At 44.2% G+C, this 24,322-nt stretch overlaps 1 protein-coding gene across 1 annotated transcript in view; it reads left to right on the top strand.

Annotated features, from left to right (window-relative positions):
- Positions 1–24,322, top strand: part of RPH3A (rabphilin 3A) — a 166,013-nt gene that overhangs the window by 82,654 nt on the left and 59,037 nt on the right. The window contains exons 7-8 of the mRNA XM_030218773.1: positions 9,267–9,305; positions 16,897–17,067. Coding sequence (XP_030074633.1) covers positions 9,267–9,305; positions 16,897–17,067 — 210 coding nt within the window. The remainder of the gene's footprint in view (positions 1–9,266; positions 9,306–16,896; positions 17,068–24,322) is intronic.

Below are 24,322 nucleotides of genomic sequence, written 5' to 3'. Positions count from 1 at the left end.
CAATGAATCGAAAGACGTCAAAACTGAAGACAAAGGAAGATTTGCAAAGCAGGTAAAATTGGCTCCCGAAGATGGAGCCAGATAGTAAGCATAGTGTCTAAATACTTATACCTAATTATACCTAATAGCTTAATTTTATTATGTCATCCATGTTCCTTTATGTAATAACAATTGTATCTTCACTCCGGATTGGCGAATGCCATGACGGAAAACTGTAAGCCGCATTGAGCCTGCAAATAGGTGGGAAAATGTGGGATACAAAGGCAACAAATAAATAAATTCAAGGAAGCTTGGGACAAGTATATAGGATCTCCAAGGGAGAGGAAGGGATAGTAGATGGCATGGGTGGGTTATCTGCCTTCAAGTTTCTATGTTTGTAAAATAGGGATTTAGAAGTTTATGCATGTCTACAAGGTGAATAGCTCTTCTAAAATAATCACCTAAGTCTTTATGGATCTGGTTTCACAAAGACTTTCCCCTGTTATCTTTCTATGGACAGCTTATAGACAATAGAGCCTCTACAGTGGAGCTTCTGTTCTTGTGTCATCTTCTCCTACATCCATTTCCCACTCATGTGATGCCTGTGGCCTTAGCCACTGTCCACGCTAGTGCCTGAGCAAGTATGATTCTCTTGCTTCAGTTCTGGGCCATTTTTTTCGGTCTTCCTGTGGGCCATTTCCTTCCTCTTTGCATGTCCAATATCTTCCTGTCAACATTAACCTTCACCTCTTCTCTCCATCATCAGTTTTCTATCCCTTCTCTGAGATCTCGGCCAATTTCATTGTTTTCCTATCTTCTTCTTTATTCCATTACACTCAGTCTCTGTTGTACCCACTGCTTGACCGAAGTACGTACACTACAATCCCACTGCATAAAAAACAAACCCTATTAACTTCTAAATGGACCGTTAGCTTGTATGGTGCCTTGGTGTCATCTTCCTTCACCAGATGAAGCTGAAACCAGCTTCACTCAACTTGGAGTGAACCAAGTTTGAAACCAGTATCAAAAGCACTCTTAAGGTTAAGTAGGGTCTTTATTAGTGTCATGTCTTCTTTAATGGTAATCAGATCGACTTGTCTGGTTTAGTTTACAGATCTGCATCTTTCTTGTTGAATTATTTTAAAATATTCTCCTTTACAATGTAAATTGCTCAGTTCAGTAGGTGTAGATTGTTTTTTAATGCTGTTAAGTATTTCAGTGTTATTTTGCTTATTATGGTAGAATTAGCATTTTAAATTGTGTTCTAATTATGGCACTGCTCGCACCTGTGATTATTTAATTAAATTACATCACTGTTGAAATTGCTGTAGAAAAAGGCAAATTAGCTATCCCAGATTAACCTTTTTTTTTTTAGGAACCAAAAGTTTATAACAATCTGCCTTTTATATTTTATATTTAAAGTGTGTGTCTGCTTTGCCTTTACTGTGTCAATTGCTCTGACTGGCAGTTTCTGCAGGGATACAATTTAACATCTGGACTGTGGTATTCCATGTCTTACACAGCAGTGGGCCTTGTTGTTTGCTTGATAATTTGCCATGGTGTTGTCCTTCACGCTCCTTCCGTTCAAGCCAGTATGCTGTGAAAGACGCCAAGGTTGCAGCTAATAAACTTCCTATTGACTTCAATTACTTGAAGTGTCAGATGGCCTTGATTTGGCTCTTCTCTTACTTAGGTTGTTGTCATGGACCTGCTTTGCTGTTTGTCAGTTTCCTTTGCTGCTGTTGTTTTTATATTATGTTTTATTTTATTTCTGTTTTAAGATTTTTGTATTTATCCTTTGATGCTTTACTCATCCTTATGTTTTGTGATATACGTTGCTTTGGGTGGCTTCTTTTAGAGCAGAAAAGCTGTTCCAAAATATTTTAAATAAGTAAAAAACAGAATATGCATATCATCCAGAGGCACAACGGTTGAAGGAAAGACTGTTGCAGACACAGAAACTTGATAGGTATAGATGTAGCCATGGTTTAATTTGTGCTGGAATGATGAGGAACAGTGTTCTAACACTTCTTTGGGTTAAGGAAGTGACATCACCACCCATGACTCCCCCTCCGCAGTTGATCTTCTCTCCCTTTTGCTCTTTCTCTAATGCCAGATGACATCCCTCCCTCCATCTCTCCATCCCACCCCACCCCACCCCATCCTTCATACCTTTTCAAAGTTCTTTATGTTTTAGAAGTTGCTGGCAGCGAGCAGTGATTCACAACGCATGGCTCATACTGACATTGGAGCCTTCTGTCTGACGCAACTTCCTGTTTCCACTTAGGAGGGAAGGTCAGACAGAAGGTTCTGATGTCAACATGAGCAGTGCATTGTGAATCACTGCTCACTGCCGGCAACCTCTAAAACAAGACAGCTTTGAAAAGATATGGGGGTGCGGAGAGGGAGAGATGCTATCACCACTTTAGAGAATGAGCAAAAAGGAAGAGAAGCCTGATCGCAAGGGGGAGGGGGTGTAGAGAAGAAATGCAAGACTGATGGTGGGGGTGGGGGGTGGGGAGAAGGAGGGATGCCATCGTGCTTTAGAGAAGGAGCAAAAGGAAGAGAAGCCTGATCGGGGGTGGGGGGGGAGGGAAGAAAAGCTGGACCAATGGTGGGTGGGTGGAGGAGAGAAGGAGAAAAACTGGACCAGGGGGAGCTGGCTGGAGGGAGGGAGAAGGAGAAAAGCTGTACAATGGTGGGTAACTTGGTGGGTAGGTAGGACAGGCAGGGAGAAGAAAAGCTGGACCAGTGGTGGAGGAAAGGAGAAACGTTGGACCAGAGGTGGGTGAGTGAGCAAAGAAGAAGCAAAGCCGGACCACTGGTTGGTTTGGTTGGTGGGTGGGGTTAAAAAAAGAGTAAAATATGGACCAATGATGAGTGGGGGAAAGGAGAAAAGATGGACCAGTGGTTGGAGGGAGGGAGGAGGAGGAGTAGAACAGCTGGACAAATGGGTGGGGCAGGGAGGAGAGAAAGAGACAGCAGGATTCTATAGAGTATAGATGAAGTAAAAAAGGGTGGGGAGATGCTATTAGGGGAGAGGAGAAGAATGGGAGAGAGGAGGAAGCAGATGGAGTGGAGACAGAGAGCGAGAGATTTTAGATTGTAAGCTCTTTGAGCAGGGACCGTCCTTCTATGTTTAAATTGTACAGCGCTGCGTAACCCTAGTAGCGCTTTAGAAATGTTAGTAGTTAGTTAGTTAGTATGCCGACTATGGGGGGAGGGGGAGGAGAAATGAAAAAAGCTGCACTTGGGGTAGGGAATGAAGAGGGGACAGAGAGATGATAGGCTATAAGTGTTGGGGGGAGAGGGAAGATGCTTGTCTACAAGAGTATGGGGTGAAAGAAGGAGAGAGAGACACACACAGACACACACACACACACACACACACGAGATGCTGAGCTATAAAGGCAGAGGGCGGGGAAATGCTGAACAGCATGAGGGGTTGTCAAGGAGATGAGTGAGAGGTGTGTATAGAGGGTAAAAATGTGGTAATGGAGGTGACAGAAGGGAATAGGAGAATGGGGAAGGAATGAGATTGGAACTGGGAGAGCTTGGGACCAGAGAAGGAGATGGAAAGTTGATAGGTATGTGAAAAGTAAAAAGAAGGAGTTGGAGAACTGGAGGGTGAGAGAGAGAGCATGAAATTTGAATGGGCAGGAAGGCAGAAAAGAAATGGAAGAGAAAGCTAAAAGGGAAAGATAATTATGTCAGAAACATATGTGAGGGAAGACAGGAGGAGTGAAGAGAAAGGACAAATAAAAAAAAAAGTTGGAAAAATAAAATGCCCAGACAACAGAGGTAGGAAAAAATTGTTTTTATTCTGAATTTATGAACTGGAATGTGTTAATTTTGGGAAATGTGCCTCATAGATATCTTTGTATTGTGTTCAGTACAGGAGTAAATGAATTTGTCTTATTTTTCCAGTGTTGAATGCTGAGTTTTGACTTCTTGGGGTTACCAGTTCAATTTTTGTTTTCATATTTTTTATGTCTAATTTGTGATCTCTGTTTGATGAGGGTCTGTCTGTCACTGTGTTTTGCCTGTGACCGAGATGTGGTATGTTGTTTGCATGTAGTTTGTATAGATATCTATAGAAATCCCACTTGTTCTGTTTGACCAGTGGTGTATTGGTATTCTGTGGCCCAGTGTAATATTTGTAGTGTTGCCTTTTCATAGGTAGGGATGTTGCTATTTGAATCTTATGAATTAGTGCTACTGTTGTGTGTCAGGTTTGCTAAATGTATGGCGAGTTGGAATTTCTTTTTCAGGTTTTGTATTTCATGGTGTGCCTGGTAGTGGAAAGGTTTATGTCGCTGTTGCTCAGATGACATTATAATCAGAATATTTTTTTGTTTGGTGACTTCCAAGGAGAAATGGCCTACCTGTTGTTGGGAAGAGGTTGGAGTTTTGTGGATACAGAGCACGTTTACATTTAACTCATAAGAACTGCCATACTGTGTCGTACCAATGGTCTTTGGAAATTTAAGCATTCCTCTGCCCCAACCCAACACTGCAATGGCAAAAGGAAGCAAGTGCTTCAGTAAAAAAAAAGACACTTGCTTCCTTTTAGCATTGTAGGGCAGTACTCCTTCATGCCACCCGGCTGCCAACAATTTCTGAGAACACTATCAGGCTTATTTTCGAAAGGGAAGGACGCCCATCTTCCGACACAAATCAGGAGATGGGCGTCCTTCTCCCAAGGTTGCCCAAATTGGCATAATTGAAAGCCGATTTTTTGCGTCCTCAACTGCTTTCCGTCGCGGGGACGACCAAGGTTCACGAGGGTGTGTCGGCAGTGTACCGAAGGTGGGACGGGGGCGTGGTTAAGAGATGGGCATCCTCGGCTGATAATGGAAAAAAGAAGGGCGTCCCTCACGAGCATTTGGTCGACTTTATTGGTCCCTTCTTTTTTCACGAGCAAGCTTCGAAAAGGTGCCCCAACTGACCAGATGACCACTGGAGGGAATCAGGGATGACCTCCCCTTACTCCCCCAGTGGTCACCAACCCCCTCCCACCCTAAAAAAAATTTTTAAATCATTTTTTTCCAGTCTCTATGCCAGCCTCAAATGTCATACCCAGCTCCATCACAGCAGTATGCAGGTCCCTGGAGCAGTTTTTAGTGGGTGCAGTGCACTTCAGGTAGGCGGACCCAGGCCCCCCCACCTATTACACTTGTGGTGGTAAATGTGAGCCCTCCAAAACCCACCCGAAACCCACTGTACCCACATGTAGATGCCCCCCCTTCATCCCTAAGGGCTATGGTAGTGGTGTACAGTTGTGGGGAGTGGGTTTTAGGGGGGGTTTGGGGGGGCACAGCACCCAAGGTAAGGGAGCTATGCACCCGGGAGCTTTTTCTGAAGTCCACTGCAGTGCCCCCTAGGGTGCCCGTTTGGTGTCCTGGCATGTGAGAAGGACCAGTGCACTACGAATGCTGGCTTCTCCCACCACCAAAGGGCTTGGATTTGGTCATTTTTGAAATGGGTGTCCTCGGTTTCCATTATGGCCGAAAACCGGGGACGACCATCTCTAACAATTAGGTCGACCATCTCTAAGGTCGACCCAAATGTTTAGATTAGATTTGGGCGTCCCAGACAGTATTATCGAAACGAAAGATGGACGTCCATCTTGTTTTGATAATACGGGTTTCCCTGCCCCTTTGCCGGAACGTCCTTAGAGATGGACGCCCTTAGAGATGGTCGTCCCCGTTCGATTATGCCCCTCCACAGGTACTTAAATTTAGGCTTGCTATTTAGGAAGGAGTGCTATCATTGTGTTGTTTTACCACTAACTTGTGCTATTTTTACACAGGTCCCATTTTATGTATTGAGCCCTAGCTCCTAATAACCAGGATTAACAGTAAAACAACATGTGTTACCAGTAGACCACATTGATAACTTCCGTCTTACGCTCCGGGCGCTAATTCTGTACAGAGCTGCATAGATTTATTTATTTATTGACATTTGTATCCCGAATTATCCCAAGCATGCTCGGGTTCAATGTGGCTCATAAACAACATACATTACCAGGATGAATTTACAAACAACTAACATTACAATACAGTAATAGGGCGAGTGTGCAATTACAAAAATGATATATTAAGTCAGAGGAAGGTAAAACAGTAAGTCAAATGAGCATCATTTTTGATTGAAGACAGTGGATTAACCAAGATTACAATTGTTGATTGGTTTCCATTAGTAAACATTTTGGAAAAGGAATGTCTTTAACATTTAGTGGATCTGATATGTTTTGGAAGGGAGTTCAGCCGCATGGACTGATTTATAGACTACTTTCTTACCACTGGGGAAGTGAAGAAGAAGGTAGCCTCTAACCCCTATGATTGAGTTGCGTGGGGGAAGATCTACTAAAGGCTGCATGCAATGAAGGGGAGGGGGCAAGTCATTAAGGATTTGAAAGATAAATCACAAATTTTGAAGGTAACTCTGGCTCTAATTGGGAGCCAGGGTAATTTTTGAAGTAATGGAGTGGCTCGTTCAAACCAAGGTGACCTGTAAACAAGGGGCAAGTACAGAGGTAAATGCTGATTGTCTAGTCATTTTACATATGGTCTGGATATCCACAATGAATATTCATGAGAGAGATTTGCATGCAAATCTCTCACGTGAATATTCATTGTGGATATCCTGAACACCTGACTAGCTGGGGGTACCTCCAGGACCAGGCCCATAAAGGACAAGAATGCATCTAATGTATGTGGTATTCTGAAAAAATCCACCTATCGTCAATGGTGTCTACTTGGCAGGCAGATATTCACAGGACCGCGTCTGGGTGAAGCTTGGGCAGGGTGAATGTTTATGCGCATAAATTATAAAATGCCCTAACTTACGTATCTCCCCAGTCTAGATGTGAGCATTTACACCAGCTCTATGGCTGGTGTAAGTGCTGAAGCGTAAAAACTTATGCGTTTTGTTCACTCGGTAACGCTAGTGTTCTATAAAGAAAAGCACAGTCCGTTCTCACTATTCGCGGCAGTATGGTTCTTAGAAAACATTGTGAACCATGGATTCACAAATACCGAAATACTGAGCATATGGGAAAATAGGGGTTAGGTTCCAGCTGTACCTGTATTTCCATGAAACCGCAGAAATTGAACTATTAATTCTATGAGAAAATACAGGGTTAGGTTCCTGAACGGGATAGCACTTAAACACACGCACAATTAACTTGTTCATAACACCAAAAAAGGCAAAGCAAAAGTGAAAGGAAAAAAAGGCTGTTTTGAAACGCGTTTGTCCGCGAGTACACTAACATGGCAGCGCGAATGGAGAATTGAGTCCTCTAGTTGCACCTTCGTGGATATGCAAAACAGCAAATACCGAACACGCAGATAGCGAGAACGCACTGTAGGCGTTTATGTTTCTTCATAGAATAGGTTCTAAAGTGGTCCTCCTTGTAAAGAATTGCCCTCCACGTGTTGGAAATCAACACCGAGACCTTTGTTCCCCCGAGCTGATCCCTCCTCTGGCTCTAGCTACTTAGTAGTAGAAATAGGGCCCTAAATTTAGGATCTCAGATACAGAAAAAGTTTAGGGACCCTTTTACTAAGTGAAGGTAAGCACTAACACATGCTTACCATGCACTAAAAGGCCTGACCGTGTCCGTAAGTAGTTCTGGAATCGGCATGCGCTAAAATATAGGTTTTCTTCTTTTTGCACGAGGGCATGTTTGGAATCAGAGAGTACAGAAGAATCCGCAACCAAGCGGAGAACTCGAACGCCCCACGGGAAAACACAAGTATAAGTGAGAGTGGGATGTTTGACCACGGGAATACAAATCCTGGAGACAAGAATCTTAAAAAACCACAGTAAGCAATAACATATGTTATTGCTTACTGTGTTTTTTTTATCATATATGTTTTATGTTTTTTTTACTTAATTTTTCTTTATTTGCATATGTATGTTTTATAGACTCCTGATGCAGGCCTGACGGCCGAAACACAACAGTTGTGTTGAGTCTTTTCATCAATAAACAAACTTTTTAAGATTCTTGTCTCCAGGATTTGTATTCCCGTGGTCAAACATCCCACTCTCACTTATACTTGGAGGCAGAGAGTAAGCATGCCCTGTATTAATCAGATAGCATGAGTAAATCACTTCAGGGATTTCTCTATCATATTACAGTACATAAGATGCAGTTTCTCCTTGTTTTTGAAGCTGACTTTCAGTTTGTTTCTTCTGTTAGCTATACCAAATGAAGAGATAGTAGGGGGCAATTCTATAAAAGGCCCCCAAAGCTAGGCGCTGGGAAGATCTGTGCCAAGTGGCAATTCTATGAAGTTCGCGTAGTGTTAAGCGACTTTTATAGAATAGCGCTAAGCACGGTTTCCTACACCCAACTACTTACTGCCAGATTTTATATATCGTGCCTAGAGATCTGCGCCAAAATCTAAGCATATTCCATAATAACACGTGTAACTTAATTGGTTTAACAAACCAATCAGCATCGATAGCAGCACTTAACAAGCAATAATAAGCACTGGTTGGCAATAATTAGAATTTACGCACACAACTCGCTAAGCGCATTCTGTAATGAACTGCTCCTTAATTCTAATGTACGCAGTTCAAAAGGGGTGTGGCTCTGGGTGGGGAAATGAGTGTTTCATGGGCGTTCCAAAATTTATGTGCGTTGTTATAGAATGTGGCCCAGTGCGCATAAATCTACACGCAGGAATGCACGCCACATTTTTGTTGGTGTAAATGGACGTGCATAGTTTTAGGCACTGGGATGTCAACTGAGTGTATTCTATATACCGTGCCTAAATCTAAGTCCGGCCTATAGAATACGCTTAGGCAGAAATGTTTACTACATGGATTTTTTAGGTGCCATAAATGGAATCTGGCCTTTTATTGCCTGCTGAAACCTGGTGTAAATGCTGGTGCACCACCAATGGCAGTTGAGTATGTAACTGACCCTACACTGTGCCTAAATTTTGGGAACATCCCTGACCCATCCATGCCCCTTCCATGGCCACACCCTCTTTTGAGTTGCATGAGACAATTTAGGCGTGCAGTGTTACACGACATCACGCAGGGCAGATCCACACGTAAGTCCTAATTAGTCCCAGTTAGCATCAATAATTGATTGTTGACAGCTCATTAATTAGTTTGTGCGTGGATCTGGGGGACCTGCCTCCAAATTTGGGTGACCTTTATAGATGCCCTGTAACAGATGTCTGAGCTTTGCATTTTGGAGTTAGTGTGAAAAAAATGTAATGGTCATGAGTTGTACAATGAAAGAAATATTGAAATTTTGATTTTCACTTTAGGTGATCCGGAGGAGAAGCGTGGAGTGAGCAGGAAACCAGGTTGGTTGCTTAATTTTGGAGGCAGTACAGTGCTATGGTTAAATAATTTTGAAAGTTGTCAATAAATATAGTATAACTTATACTATATTTAAATCACTTGCTAATGTATTTTCACTAATATCATTACACTCCACATGATGGATATGTTCGTATTTATGTATGTGAATGGAGGTAAAAGATTTTGAGACTCATCTTCTACCTTTACTCCAGGGGCGTAGCCAGATGGACAAATTTGGGTGGTCCGGAGCCCAAGGTGGGTGGGCATAGAATTCACCCCCCCCATCCCCCTCTGGTTTGCGCCTCTCTCCACCCCTCCCTGCCCACAAACCCCAAATATTAAATACTTGAGCTGGTGGGGATCCCCAAACCCTGCCAGCTGAAGATTTCCTCCTCCTTCTCGAGGAGCCAGCACTCTTCCAAACGGCAGCCAGCAGCACTTGCCTCAAACTGACGCTGCTGCCAGCAGACCGTGCATGCTCAGTGCTTTTGTATGTGCAAAAACTGAGCATGTGCAGAAGGGCCGGTCTCAGCGTCAGCTCAAGGCAAGTGCTGTTAGCTGACATTTGGAAGAGCGAGAGCTGCCCAAGGAGAAAAAATCTTCAGCTGGCAAGGTTTGGGGATCGCCACCAGCCACAGCAAGAATGTCACAATTTTGAGTGGGCCTGAGTCCAAAGTGGGTGGGCCCTGGCCCACCCAGGCCCACCTGTGGCTACGCCACTGCTCTACTTAGATAGGGAGTGAATGATATTAGTGAAAATACTTTACAGGTGATTTAAATATGGTTCTCTGAGAACCTGGGGAACTGAGTTCAGTTTCCTCTAAGGTTCCCTGCAACCCCAGTCAAGGCACTTAACCCTCCACTGCACCAGATGTAAAAAGATTATGAGCCCACAAGGGACAGAGAAAGTATCTGTATATAATAAAGGTAAGCCACTTTGCTTGTACCAGAGCAAGGCAGTCCTGTTCACTCTAAGTTGAGCAGGAGTCCCCCACTGCATTGCTGCCATTGGGGGGTGTGTGTGTGTGTGGGGGGGGGGGGGGCAGATGCTTCAATATTGTGTTTTCAGTCACTAGAGACAGGCATGTTCCTTGGAGTGAGTGCTCCAGCAGAAATCCACCTGGGCAGAGAATTCTGAAATCCCACGAAATATAGTGGGAAATAGACCACAGACTCCAGAGTGGAGGAGTGGCCTAGTGGCTAGGGTGGCGGACTTTGGTCCTGAGGAACTGAGTTCGATTCCCAGCACAGGCAGCTCCTTGTGACTCTGGGCAAGTCACTTAACCCTCCATTGCCCGCCGCATTGAGCCTGCCATGAGTGGGAAAGCGCGGGGTACAAATGTAACAAAATAATAAAAATAAACTTGATACTTTAAGAACATTTATCGATCATAAACTCAACACAGTACTGTGTTTCAGCCTGTGGCCTGCTTCGGGAGTCTTAAAAACAGATATATATCAAATATAATAACTAATAAATAAAATACAAATGATGTAAAACAAAATATGATTGAAATCCAAAAAAGTTATATTTGATAACAGTGATGAACATAAAAAGTGTGTATGAATAGAAAAAATGTTTAATAAAAATATATATAATATGGTCTCATGATTTATATAAAAAATATGTATTACAAAAAGATTAAGATAACTAAAAACAGGTGCACACATAAATAAGGATGTGTATAAACTGACCTTTTGAATATCGAATAGACTACAAAATCTCCAATATTGTGTCTTTTCAATCTGGTAACACAAAGAACGGGTCTAACCATAAATTTTCAAAACCATATTCATATACACTATATCTCTATATAATAAAAGGCACCTTCAACGTTCCATGAATCCTCAAGCCGGAAACTTGAGGCGCCAGAGATATCCGGTTTGGCCAGGAGTGCCCCTCGCGTCATAACATCATGACGTCGAGGCCTGCGCAATGACACTCGGCCAAACGCCATCTCCCCCTGTCCCTCAGCGGCCATTTCCCACCTCCGGAGGATTAACATCGCCCGCACAACGTCGGAGGGAGGGAGGCGGGGATGCAGGCATCGGCGACACGCAATCTCCCCTTGCCCCTCGGCGGCCATTTTCCAACTCCACAGGACTCCCATCGCCCCGCACAACCTCGGAGACATGGAGGGAGCCACGCAGGCAGGCAGACTGAACGTCGGATAGACGCAGGGAGCCAGCCTGCCTGCCTGCCTGAACATGCCAGGAAGGGAGCCAGCTTCAACGTCACAGTGGGAGGGAGGGCCGTGACCCTGAAAGGCGCAGGAAGGGGGGCACTCGATCCTGAAGCTGCGAGGGGGGAAGGGGGAGGGGCAGGAAGGGGGGAGGGAAGACAGGGGGAGGGGGAAAAATACCGGCCAACGGAGGGACCACCACCCTGAAAGGCCAAGGGAGGGGGGCCAACACCCTGAAGCTGGGATTGCCTCTCACACACACATTCTCATTCTCGCACACACACTCCACACACACAGTCTCACTCTGTCACACACACTCGCACATTCACTCTCTCTCTCTCTCTCTCTCACACACTCACTCTCTCAAACATACACACTACGATGCAGAAAAATGCCGCCAGACGGAGGGCCCACGATCCTGGAGGCCGGGGGGGGGGGGGGGACGACGACCCTGAGGCTGGGAGGGGGGAGGGGGATGAGAAGGAAATGGGAAAAGGAAACACAGGGGGGAGCGGGAAAGACGCCAACACACGGAGGGGGGACCCCTGCGGCACACTCTCTTTCTCAAACACACACTCACACAGACAATCTCACTCTCTCTCTCACACACACACTCGCACATTCACTCTGTCTCTCTCTCTCACACACACTCTCAAACATACACACTTCGATGAAAACCTTGCTAGCGCCCGTTTCATTGCTCTCAGAAACGGGCCTTTTTTACTAGTAATGTAAATAATTGATAAAAACAACACTTGTACGTTAGAAAAATAGAAAAAGAACAATAAAAATATATTGTCAAATCTAACAAATAAACAATATACATTATGTATGCTAACTTCATGTGTATTACGCGAGAAAAAAGGATAACTCCGTGGTTCATTGATTTACTGTGTATAATATCAAATTTGACTTGTGCCGAATCCAATAGTACCTGTGTGTAGTTGAAACTGAAATGAGTATAAACCTCTGACTATTGCTTCCTTGGAGTGAGTACTGCAGAGCTTGCTTGTCCTTCACCACTGGAAATGTGATAGTCAAACAGCACCCTCTACTGGCAGGACAGTAGTTGGAGGACTCCCGTTCAGCTTAGAGGGAACAGTGAAGTCAGTATATCAAATCTATGGCCCTGACCTGTACAATAAGGATGTAACTAATAATACTTTTTTTAAACCTAAAGGACAAAATTTGGTAAATAGCACCTAAATTCAGGCACCGAAAAAAAATGAGCGCTGAGTGCTAGTCTATAAATGGTGCTCCAAGTTGGGTGCTGTTTATAGAATTGCGCTTAGTGCTGGGATTCATTTGGGCACAAGGATTTACACCAACTGAAACCTGCGGTAAATTCTCATGCCTAAAATAGGCGCGGATCTCCAATATTCTATAATATTGTGTGCATCTGAAGTGAACGCCCTTCACCCACCCTTGCCCCTCCTATGGATACACCCCCCTTTTCAGATGCACGCTTAAAAAGGTATGCGTGCATTTTTATAGAATACTGACTAGGAAGATCCTACTACTACTACTACTACTATTTAGCATTTCTATAGCGCTACAAGGCGTACGCAGCGCTGCACAAGCATAGAAGAAAGACAGTCCCTGCTCAAAGAGCTTACAATCTAATAGACAAAAAATAAATAAAGTAAGCAAATCAAATCAATTAATGTGAACGGGAAGGAAGAGAGGAGGGTAGGTGGAGGCGAGTGGTTACGAGTCAAAAGCAATGTTAAAGAGGTGGGCTTTCAGTCTAGATTTAAAGGTGGCCAAGGATGGGGCAAGACGTAGGGGCTCAGGAAGTTTATTCCAGGCGTAGGGTACAGCGAGACAGAAGGCGCGGTCTGGAGTTGGCAGTAGTGGAGAAGGGAACAGATAAGAAGGATTTATCCATGGAGCGAAGTGCACGGGAAGGGGTGTAGAGAAGGACGAGTGTGGAGAGATACTGGGGAGCAGCAGAGTGAGTACATTTATAGGTTAGTAGAAGAAGTTTGAACAGGATGCGAAAACGGATAGGGAGCCAGTGAAGCGACTTGAGGAGAGGGGTAGTATGAGTAAAGCGACCCTGGCGGAAGATGAGAGGGGCAGCAGAGTTTTGAACCGACTGGAGGGGGGAGAGGTGACTAAGTGGGAGGCCAGCAAGAAGCAGATTGCAGTAGTCTAAACGAGAGGTGACAAGGGTGTGGATGAGGGTTTTGGTAGAGTGCTCGGAAAGAAAGGGGCGGATTTTACGGATGTTGTAAAGAAAGATCCGTGGGTGAATTCAAATGTATTTATTGGGATTTTGCCAATTAGCGCCAATAATTGATTGTTAGTATCCAATTACGGGTGCTGACTAGTTATTCAATTAAATTGTGCATACAAATCAGACACATGCCCAAATTTGTGCACGCAATTTTGAGCGCCATTTGTACAATTTGGGCAAAAATGCTGATATACACATGTAAAAGGAATCTTATTTATTAGAATTTATTTACCACCTTTAAGTGCAGACAGTGTTTTCCAAAATTACTCCCAGTGTGTTAAGTAAAAAGATGTGTATTTCTTCTACCAATTTGCAACTGTTTTCTAAGAAAGCGATGGAATTTTAATTTTAAATCTTTTTTTGCTGTTTGCAGTCAAACCTCGGGAACTCGGTCATGATTCAGAACGGGGTTACAGTTCAGAGGAAGAGAATTCTGCCGTTTACCGGGGCAGAAAAGGGATGCGGCAAAAGCCAGACCATGGTAAGGACGTCCTTTCTACAATGCCCCTCCACGGTAGTCAGTTCGGCCTCTTTGCCGAATATACTCATCCCCAAACTTTTAAAAAAGCGTTCCCCCAGGCTAACCACCCCCTAAACCTCTCTGTCTTTTCTCTTTACCTGAGCTCTGGGGTCAAAAGGAGGCAGGCAGGATCTCAATTTGTTCCTACCTCATTGCACCATACTTCAAAATGGCACTGGCACCATACTTCAGGCTGGCACCAGCAGAGCATGAGAGATTGGGGATTGTTCCTGATCCCTTTTGATTCCTGAGGCTTGGGTGAGCAGGAGAGAGAAGATGAGAGGATGGAAGAATGGAGGGAAAACTCAGGGAAGGCTTTTTTTTTTGTTTTTGTTAAAGTCTGGGGATGGGGTTAATTGGAAATAGGGTGTGAAGCTGACTATCATTATTTAAGGCATGGTGTCAGTTACAACCCCTAAGATCACTTCCTTCACCCAATAGTTATTTTTTGACTGTTTATAATATTAGTCAGCTTAGATCAGGGATTTTCAACCCAGTCCTCAGGAAACATCTAGTGAGTCAAGTTTTCAAGGTACTCCTTATGACATCACAGATGAAAAACTATTCCTTCAATTTTATCTCCATGTTGTCTCGAATTTCACAGTATTCGATAAACAAAAGAGATGTGACTTACCTGTATTAAATAGTTAATAATCTAGTCTGCTTAAACTTGAAGTCCTCTTCTCCCAAGCCCATTGGAGGCCTTCATGTCACAGTAATCTACTAGTGTATCAGGGACAGAGTACAGCAGCAATCCAAGAATGGTGACAGATGTTGTGGTGGATTATATAGACTCTACTTTATATTTTGTAGGGTAAAATAGTGTGCTAGTAATCCACTTGGATAGAAATAAGGGTCAGTCAATAAGTTGTAGATGATACCATTTGACTGGACTACGTCTATACATTTATGACTAGCTTTTAAGAGATATAAGAATAGCCATACTGGGTCAGACCAATGGTCCATCTAGCCTAGTATCCTGTTTTCCAAACAGTGGCCAAGCCAGGTCACAAGTACCTGGCAAAAACCCAAATCGTGGCAACATTCCATGTAGAACCTCAAAGAATAGCAAGATTCCGGAATCCTAAAGAGTGACAAGATTCCATGCAGAATCTCAAAGAGTAGCAACATTCCATATAGAACCCCAAAGAATAGCAATATTCTGGAATCCTAAAGAGTGACAAGATTCCATGCAGAATCTCAAAGAGTAGCAACATTCCACACTACCAATCCCAGGGCAAGCAGTTGCTTCCCATGTCTGTCTCAATAGCAGGCTATGGACATTTCCTCCAGGAATCTGTCCAAACCCTCTTTAAACCCAGATAACTAACCACAGCATGAAAAGCTTGACTAGTACGCCATTCCTTCACCTGAAAGCTGCGCCTGCCCTGCAAAGGGATGGGCTTGTTTGGGAGTTGAACCCAGGACCTCTCACACCCCATGCAAGAATCATACCCCTACACCAACGAGCCACTGGGACATGGGGTGACTTGAGACAGGGAGCATAGCTCTTGAAAGATCGCCACACATGTATCAAGTTAGACAACTACAACTTATTCCTTGACCCTAATCTGTACATTTTTTAAAGTTTAAATTACAGTGGTATATGAGGTCAATGAGAGCATGTTTTTATTATATGAGATAGTATGAGATATATAACAAGACACTAGACCCTTTAGATGAACTCATGCTATATCGGCAACTGCAGAAGATACCTAACTAATTCATAACATTTGAACATCAAGAAGCATGTGGTGAGCTATAAGACCTTTCAGATGTTGAATAAGTTGGTAACTATCCTGCTTATTTTCGGACGAGAAGGCTGGCCATCTTCCGACACAAATCTCCTAAACCCGGCCAAATTGTATAATCGAATGCCGATTTTGGCCGGCTTCAACTGCTTTCCATCGCGGAGCCGGCCAAACTTCAAGGGAGCATGTCGGCAGGGTACAGAAGGTGGGAAGGGGGCGTGGTTACGAGATGGCCGGCTTCACCCAATAATTGAAAAAAGAAAGCCGGCCCTGACGAGCATTTGGCCGACTTTACTTGGTCCCTTTTCGTTCACGACCAAGCCTCAAAAAGGTGCCCCAACTGACCAGATGACCACCGGAGGGAATCGGGAATGATCTCCCCTTACTCCCCCAGTGGTCAGCAACCCCCTCCCACCCAAAATAAAAATTAAAAAACATTTTTTTGCCAGCCTCTATGCCAGGCTCAGCACACAAGGTAAGGGAGGTATGCCCCTGGGAGCAATTTGTGAAGTCCACTGCAGTGCCCCCTAGGGTGCTCGGTTGGTGTCCTGGCATGTGAGGGGGACCAGTGCACTACAAATGCTGGCTCCTCCCACGACCAAATGCCTTGGATTTGGCCGGGTTTGAGATGACCGCCATTAGTTTCCATTATCGCTGAAAACCAATGCCGGCCATCTCTAAAGCCGGTCCAATTGTTGAGATTTGGCCGGCTGCGACCGTATTATCGAAATGAAAGATGGCCGGCCATCTTGTTTCGAAAATACGGTCAGGACGCCGCTTTACGGGGCCGGCCTTGAAGATGGCCGCCCTTATAGATGGCCGGTCCCGTTCGATTATGCCCCTCTATGTAACCCCATAAAAAAGAAGTCTGAAAATACTCTCTCTCTTGGTTACCTTTAGGCAGTGAAACAGCACCTGCTCCTTCCGGGAGGGGTAATTATCCACCTCCAACTCGTAAATCATCTGAATCACGAGTGGCACCCAGTGGTAATGAGTATTATGGTGGGGACCCTGAAAGCCGGGACTACCCATACAGCACTGCGGAAAGTGAGGTCAACAGAAACCCCGGAGGTCAGTGAAAGTAACTACAAACCAGTGCGAGTACAAAAGACAGAAACAATAGTACTGGAAGGGATGATCTGAAACACAAATAAACATATCATATAAATATAACTTAGCTGAAAAGTCCTCAATGCATGCATACAGTCCAACCGGCACCAGATGAAAAACCCAACAATGGGCCCCTCATTTCGCCAAGCCTGGTACTGAAAACTTTTTTACCCCTGAAACAGCTTCGATGAAACGAGGGGAACATGATTGTTGCCATGTTTTGCCTGTATAAAGTTGCATCGGGATGGCTGACAATTGAACAAACATGAGCCGAAATTAAAAAAGAAATCCTAAGAACTGAAATCATATTTTTTGTGATATTTTTATTTTCATGGAAATGGAATGCTCTTCAGATTACAGTTAGGGCCCCTTTTACCAAGCTGCGGCAAAAGGGGGCCTGCGCTGGCATCAGCGTGTGTTTTTCATGCGTGCTGAGGCCCCCCTTTACCACAGTGGATAAAAGAGACGCCTCTCTTTCCTGCAGGAAATGGCCATGTGATTGCCGCGCGGCCATTTCGGGGGGAAGCCCTTACCGCCACCCATTGAAGTGGCTGTAAGGGCTCCCGCGCTAACCCGGAGGTAACTGGGCAGCACATGGCAGTGCCCGATTACCACTGGGCACACGGATATGACGGCTCCCTAGGGGTGGGAAGTACTGCTGGGCTGCTGTGTAGCCCGGCGGTACTTCCTGTTTAACGAGCGGTAAACCCGCATTGGGCTTACCACCACTTAGTAAAAGGGGCCCTAAATGCTGATTGGCCAATTCTGCAAGAATGTGCTGAGAATAGACAGCAAACTAGGTGGTACTATATAGGCTGACTGGCAGCTTTGAATACTAGCCCTTAGCTGAGAGGTGAGCATGAAGAATACACAGCTGGGACAGACGCACATGTGCTGGGGATTGAAAAGAATACTGAATACAGAAAAAATGTGTTGGCAATGCTAATCACATCCACTGTTCTTCTGCTTGCTTTTCCTTTTATATTGCTAAGAATAATTTGGCTGGTAATGAACTGCAGTGTGCTGAAGATTGATACTGTACAGTAATTCAGAATCCCCTTGAACTTATTAGATGAATTGCAAATACTGGAATTTCTATTAAGCTTTGTAATATTCAATTTTATTTAATCTGATACACATTAAATAGAGCATATTAAAATAAGCCGGAGAAGTATGCAGAAGCTATCACAAAACAGGAAATCGTCTTGGGTTTCAGTATTTCTATTGATTCTCCAAGAAGCTCACCAGGCGGAAATGTGAGGTTTAAGGTGGTTCTGCCACTGTGAGGGAGGGTCACTAAAGGGGAGAGGTAGCGTCCTACAGACTCCCTCACAATGCATTAACCTACGAATTAATGTGCCATACGATGGTTACTATACTGTTAAAAGTTTTGAAAGAACATTCAAGTCAGAATTGGGACGCTCTGCTCATAGCGTCAACCCCCCCCCCCCCCCCATTCCATTTCACAGAAATTTTTGACTATGAAAGACGTCCTGATTTCCTGTTCGAAAATACGTGAGAAGGATGTCCTTATGCTGGAGCTGTCCATCCAGAACAACCATTTTACAAACTGAAATGTTTAAAATTGTAAACGGGGAAAACAAGGCACAGGTACACCTGTCTGGCAGCATTTTTATGAAAATGGCCACACAGACGTCTTTGCAGAACAGAGGAGTAGCCCAATGGTTAGTGCAGTGAACTGTAAGCCAAAGGATACAGGTTCAAATCTCACTGTAATTTTTTTTTTTTGTAAATTTGATCACTCCAGGAACAGAAAAATGCCTAATAGCCTTCAGGCTTGCAGGTATCTTCTATTATTTGGTTCAGTAAGTATTTTTCTTTTCCTGCAGTGAGCCCCAGGGAAAAAAAAACATTGAGAGCCCCTTTAACCAAGCTGTGGTAAAAGGGGCCTTGTTGTTAGTGTCGGCAAATCCATGGTACGAGGCCCGTTACCACGGTGGGTAAATGGCAAAAAAATGAAATGGCAGTGTGGTAAGTGTACACTTGCCACATGGCCATTTCTGGGGGGAGCCCATACTGCCACCTATTTAGGAGGCAGTAAGGGCTCCCATGCTAACCTGGCAGTAAGCGCCTGGTGCACCCCCCCCCCCCCAAATTATTTTCTATTGCATCAGAAATGGTGTCTGCTGTGGGTGGCATAACCACTGGCTCCTCCGGTAGGCTGGTGATAGTGCCAGATTGGCAACGCATCAACGCCACAGTAGCTCAGTGGGATTTGAACCTGGATCCCTTGGTTCACAGTCCACTGCACTGTCCACTAGGCTACTCCTCTGGTAATTCCCTTACCTCTTTGTTGTTCTGTCTGTTTGTCCTATTTAGATTGTGAGCTCTTTGAGCAGGGACTGTCTTTTTGTGTATGGTGTACAGCGCTGCGTATTCCTTGTAGCGCTATAGAAGTGATAAGTAGTAGTAGTAGCAACCACTGGGGGATTAACGAGGGGGTCATGCTTTAATCCCTTAAGTGGTCAGCTGCTTAATCAGAGCACCTTTTTGTAATTTGGACATAATTGAAACAGGTCTTCTTTTTAGATGTGGACGTTTCTTCCCATTCGAAAATCACTGTTGGATGTCCTGATTTTGGGCCCTCACTAGTCCTGCCCACAACACACCCACTTGCTATTTGGATGAACTGCAGTTTGAAATGTCCAAATTCAGATTTTCCTAAATCAGAATTTGGATGTTTTTAGCAGAGGAACATTTTTTTAAGGAAGTTTGAGGCATCCAATTGCTTTGAAAATGAGCACCATAGTATCATAATAGATGCTGGTACATAATGACCTGTACGGTCCATCCAGTGCGATATTACATATACATACTTGATCTTGATCTGTCCTTGCCATTTTCGGGGCACAGACTGTAGAAGTCTACCTGGCATTGGCCTTCTTCCCAACTGCTGGAGTTACCGTTGAAGCCCCACTCCAGTCCATCCAGATCTGTCCAGCCATGATTGGGGCACAGACCATAGGAGCAGGAAGTCAGGGAAGACTATTGTTGAAGCAGGAAGCTAGGGAAGATTTTTGGGGAGCAGAGTTCAACACTGTTATCACATGGCTTGGACATGTGATGATATTCGTATACCAAATGATGCTGTCCTCAGCTCTTTCAAGAACCATGTAGCTTGTGAGCCACTCATGTAGATATCAAACCTACGTTTCCTTTCCTTGCTTTCCACACAGCTTCTTCAGTTCTCTTGGAGTCCATAAACACAAACGCCATAGATAATTAAGTGGTCCTTTTACTAAGCTGTGTCAAAAAGTGGCCTTAACATACCCTTGTTTTTCCTGTGTACTATGGCCATTTTTACTTCAGCTGTAAAATGGCCAGTTTTCTATTGTCTTGAGTATTAATGGCCTTGTACTAATGTTTACACCACACTTTATAGTTTGCTCAACTAGTGAAGTGTGAAATATGACTGCAATAACCTATAACCATTAAATAAAAGAAACTTCAAACCTCAGGGGCCACTCGCAAATAGCGGACATCCCTCTCAAATGAGCTTATCACCGGTTTCGTTATCCAAGGGGGAAACCCAAACAGTGAAAAACAAAACTTACAAAAGAAAAAAAAATCACTGTTAAAAAAAAACAAACAAACAAACAAAAAACCCTGGAGGATTAGTAAGAAAGTTCCTTCTCCTGATGCAGCCATGAGTGAATGGATAAGTGGCCCTTGTTGAGAAATGTAAGAATATCCAATGTTGCTTTGTGGAGTATATTGCTTGGAAGACGCCTGTGATGGAGATTCCATTTGCTGAGTTCGATGGAATATGAGTTTGGGTGGCGCCATCCTATTTAGCTAAGTGACCTTTCTACGTTTTTCTTGAGCTCTGGGTTTAGTTTTGTAATATTTAGTGGGACTGTTTTTGCAGTGATATGTGTTGTGTGGAGAAAATTTGAAACATTTTTGATGCCCAGGGTTGTTTTTTTTTTTTGTCCTTTGTAAGTTTTATTTGAAGATTTTTTCATTGTTTGGATTTCCCTCTTGGATAACGAAACCGGTGATATGATTCATTTGAGAGGGGTGTCAGCTATTTCTGAGTGGACCCTGAGGTTTGAGGTTCTTTTATTTAACGCTTATAGGTTATTGCAGTCATAATTCACATTTCCTTAGTTGGGCAAACCACAAAGTGTGGTGTGGTTGTTATTTGCAAGTTTGCCTCCTCTATTTTTGTTTATTTTTGAGCATGTACAGTGGGGGAAATAAGTATTTGATCCCTTGCTGATTTTGTAAGTTTGCCCACTGACAAAGACATGAGCAGCCCATAATTGAAGGGTAGGTTATTGGTAACAGTGAGAGATAGCACATCACAAATTAAATCCGGAAAATCACATTGTGGAAAGTATATGAATTTATTTGCATTCTGCAGAGGGAAATAAGTATTTGATCCCTCTGGCAAACAAGACCTAATACTTGGTGGCAAAACCCTTGTTGGCAAGCACAGCGGTCATACGTCTTCTGTAGTTGATGATGAGGTTTGCACACATGTCAGGAGGAATTTTGGTCCACTCCTCTTTGCAGATCATCTCTAAATCATTAAGAGTTCTGGCTGTCGCTTGGCAACTCGCAGCTTCAGCTCCCTCCATAAGTTTTCAATGGGATTAAGGTCTGGTGACTGGCTAGGCCACTCCATGACCCTAATGTGCTTCTTCCTGAGCCACTCCTTTGTTGCCTTGGCTGTATGTTTTGGGTCATTGTCGTGCTGGAAGACCCAGCCACGACCCATTTTTAAGGCCCTGGCGGAGGGAAGGAGGTTGTCACTCAGAATTGTACGGTACATGGCCCCATCCATTCTCCCATTGATGCGGTGAAGTAGTCCTGTGCCCTTAGCAGAGAAACACCCCCAAAACATAACATTTCCGCCTCCATGCTTGACAGTGGGGACGGTGTTCTTTGGGTCATAGGCAGCATTTCTCTTCCTCCAAACACGGCGAGTTGAGTTCATGCCAAAGAGCTCAATTTTTGTCTCATCTGACCACAGCACCTTCTCCCAATCACTCTCGGCATCATCCAGGTGTTCACTGGCAAACTTCAGACGGGCCGTCACATGTGCCTTCCGGAGCAGGGGGACCTTGCGGGCACTGCAGGATTGCAATCCGTTATGTCGTAATGTGTTACCAATGGTTTTCGTGGTGACAGTGGTCCCAGCTGCCTTGAGATCATTGACAAGTTCCCCCCTTGTAGTTGTAGGCTGATTTCTAACCTTCCTCATGATCAAGGATACCCCACGAGGTGAGATTTTGCGTGGAGCCCCAGATCTTTGTCGATTGACAGTCATTTTGTACTTCTTCCATTTTCTTACTATGGCACCAACAGTTGTCTCCTTCTCGCCCAGCGTCTTACTGATGGTTTTGTAGCCCATTCCAGCCTTGTGCAGGTGTATGATCTTGTCCCTGACATCCTTAGACAGCTCCTTGCTCTTGGCCATTTTGTAGAGGTTAGAGTCTGACTGATTCACTGAGTCTGTGGACAGGTGTCTTTCATACAGGTGACCATTGCCGACAGCTGTCTGTCATGCAGGTAACGAGTTGATTTGGAGCATCTACCTGGTCTGTAGGGGCCAGATCTCTTACTGGTTGGTGGGGGATCAAATACTTATTTCCCTCTGCAGAATGCAAATAAATTCATATACTTTCCACAATGTGATTTTCCGGATTTAATTTGTGATGTGCTATCTCTCACTGTTACCAATAACCTACCCTTCAATTATGGGCTGCTCATGTCTTTGTCAGTGGGCAAACTTACAAAATCAGCAAGGGATCAAATACTTATTTCCCCCACTGTACTAATGTTGCCATTAGTGTGTGCCCGTTAAATAAAAGATTTACCGCACGAGCATTTACTGCCACCTATTTTGTAGATGGTAAGGGCTCACTTGGTAATACTGTACTAACTAGTTAGCACACTAATCTGGATGCACTGTTTAGTACAGGGCCGCCAAGCAGAGGGGGAGGGGCGCGGGCAAGCTTCTTTCTGCCTGTCTGCTTCTGGGTCTATCTCTCCTGGTCTTGTGTGCCAGGACCCGGATGATTACCCGGGTTATCGTGTTAATGCAGTCATTGGGGCCCGGCACACAGGAGCAGTCAGACACAGGAAAATAAGGGGGCAGTAGCCTAAATGATGGGGGGGGGGGGGGGCGCAGTGAAGGGTGTGGTCCTGCCCTGGGCCTGGCTGTGTATTTCAGCGGCCCCGGATTTTAGTGCAGGAACACCCATTCTCTGCCACTTGCATGCCTCCTCCCGAGAAAAAAATTTTCAAACCCAGATTAGCATGTGCTAATTTGGCAGTTACCTCAGGATGCCTGAGCACATTCCGTGGCATGCCATTTTAAGCTGTGTTAGGCATGGGTTAGTGCCAAATTCAGCTTAGTAACAAAGCGCCTAAATCCTTCGCCTTTACAAGATATAAGTGGAAGCTCACTGGGCAAATCTCTCTTATCTGCACCCTTCTCCTCCACCGCTAACTCCAGACTCCGTTCCTTCTATCTTGCTGCACCGTATGCCTGGAATAAACTTCCTGAGCCGGTACGTCAAGCCTCATCTCTGGCCATTTTCAAATCTAAGCTAAAAACCCACCTCTTCGATGCTGCTTTTAACTCCTAAACCTAAACCTAACCCTTCAACTGTCCCCTATCCCTATATGTCCTGTCTGTCCTAACCCTTATCCCTTACTTGTCCTACTCTGTCATAATTAGATTGTAAGCTCTATCGAGCAGGGACTGTCTCTCCATGTTCAAGTGTGAAGCGCTGAGTACGTCCGGTAGCGCTATAGAAATGATAAGTAGTAGAAGTTGTTACTTTTGCCATCAGATTGTCTTTTTCTTTCTTTCTTCTTTCTGTGTACTAGGATTGGGCCTAGATAAAATTCTCTTTTCTTTTGTTTATTCACAAATCACTAATCATTTCCAGAAAGCCTTTGCTAAAAATAAGCCCAACAGTCCAAAGATCTTTATTATGCCTATCCATTAGGGCCTTTGGTGTCCCAGCTTGGTGGCCAATCTGATCTCCTTTGTTGCCATAGTACTGTGAGGCACATGAAAATGAGTGGGATTAAATCTTCTCTCTTTACTGAGGGTTTTCAAATGAAAAGCAAACTCCAAAGCTAGCTGATGGAAGGCAAGATGAATTCAGGCAAAATATCATTAATGAAAAGTGCAAAAAGTCATTTTCTAATCCCAGACAAGCTGAGGTGCAGGCTA

The sequence above is a fragment of the Microcaecilia unicolor genome, chromosome 11 (assembly GCF_901765095.1).
Source record: "Microcaecilia unicolor chromosome 11, aMicUni1.1, whole genome shotgun sequence".
Taxonomy (NCBI): domain Eukaryota; kingdom Metazoa; phylum Chordata; class Amphibia; order Gymnophiona; family Siphonopidae; genus Microcaecilia; species Microcaecilia unicolor.
This window is presented reverse-complemented; position numbering and strand designations above follow the sequence as displayed.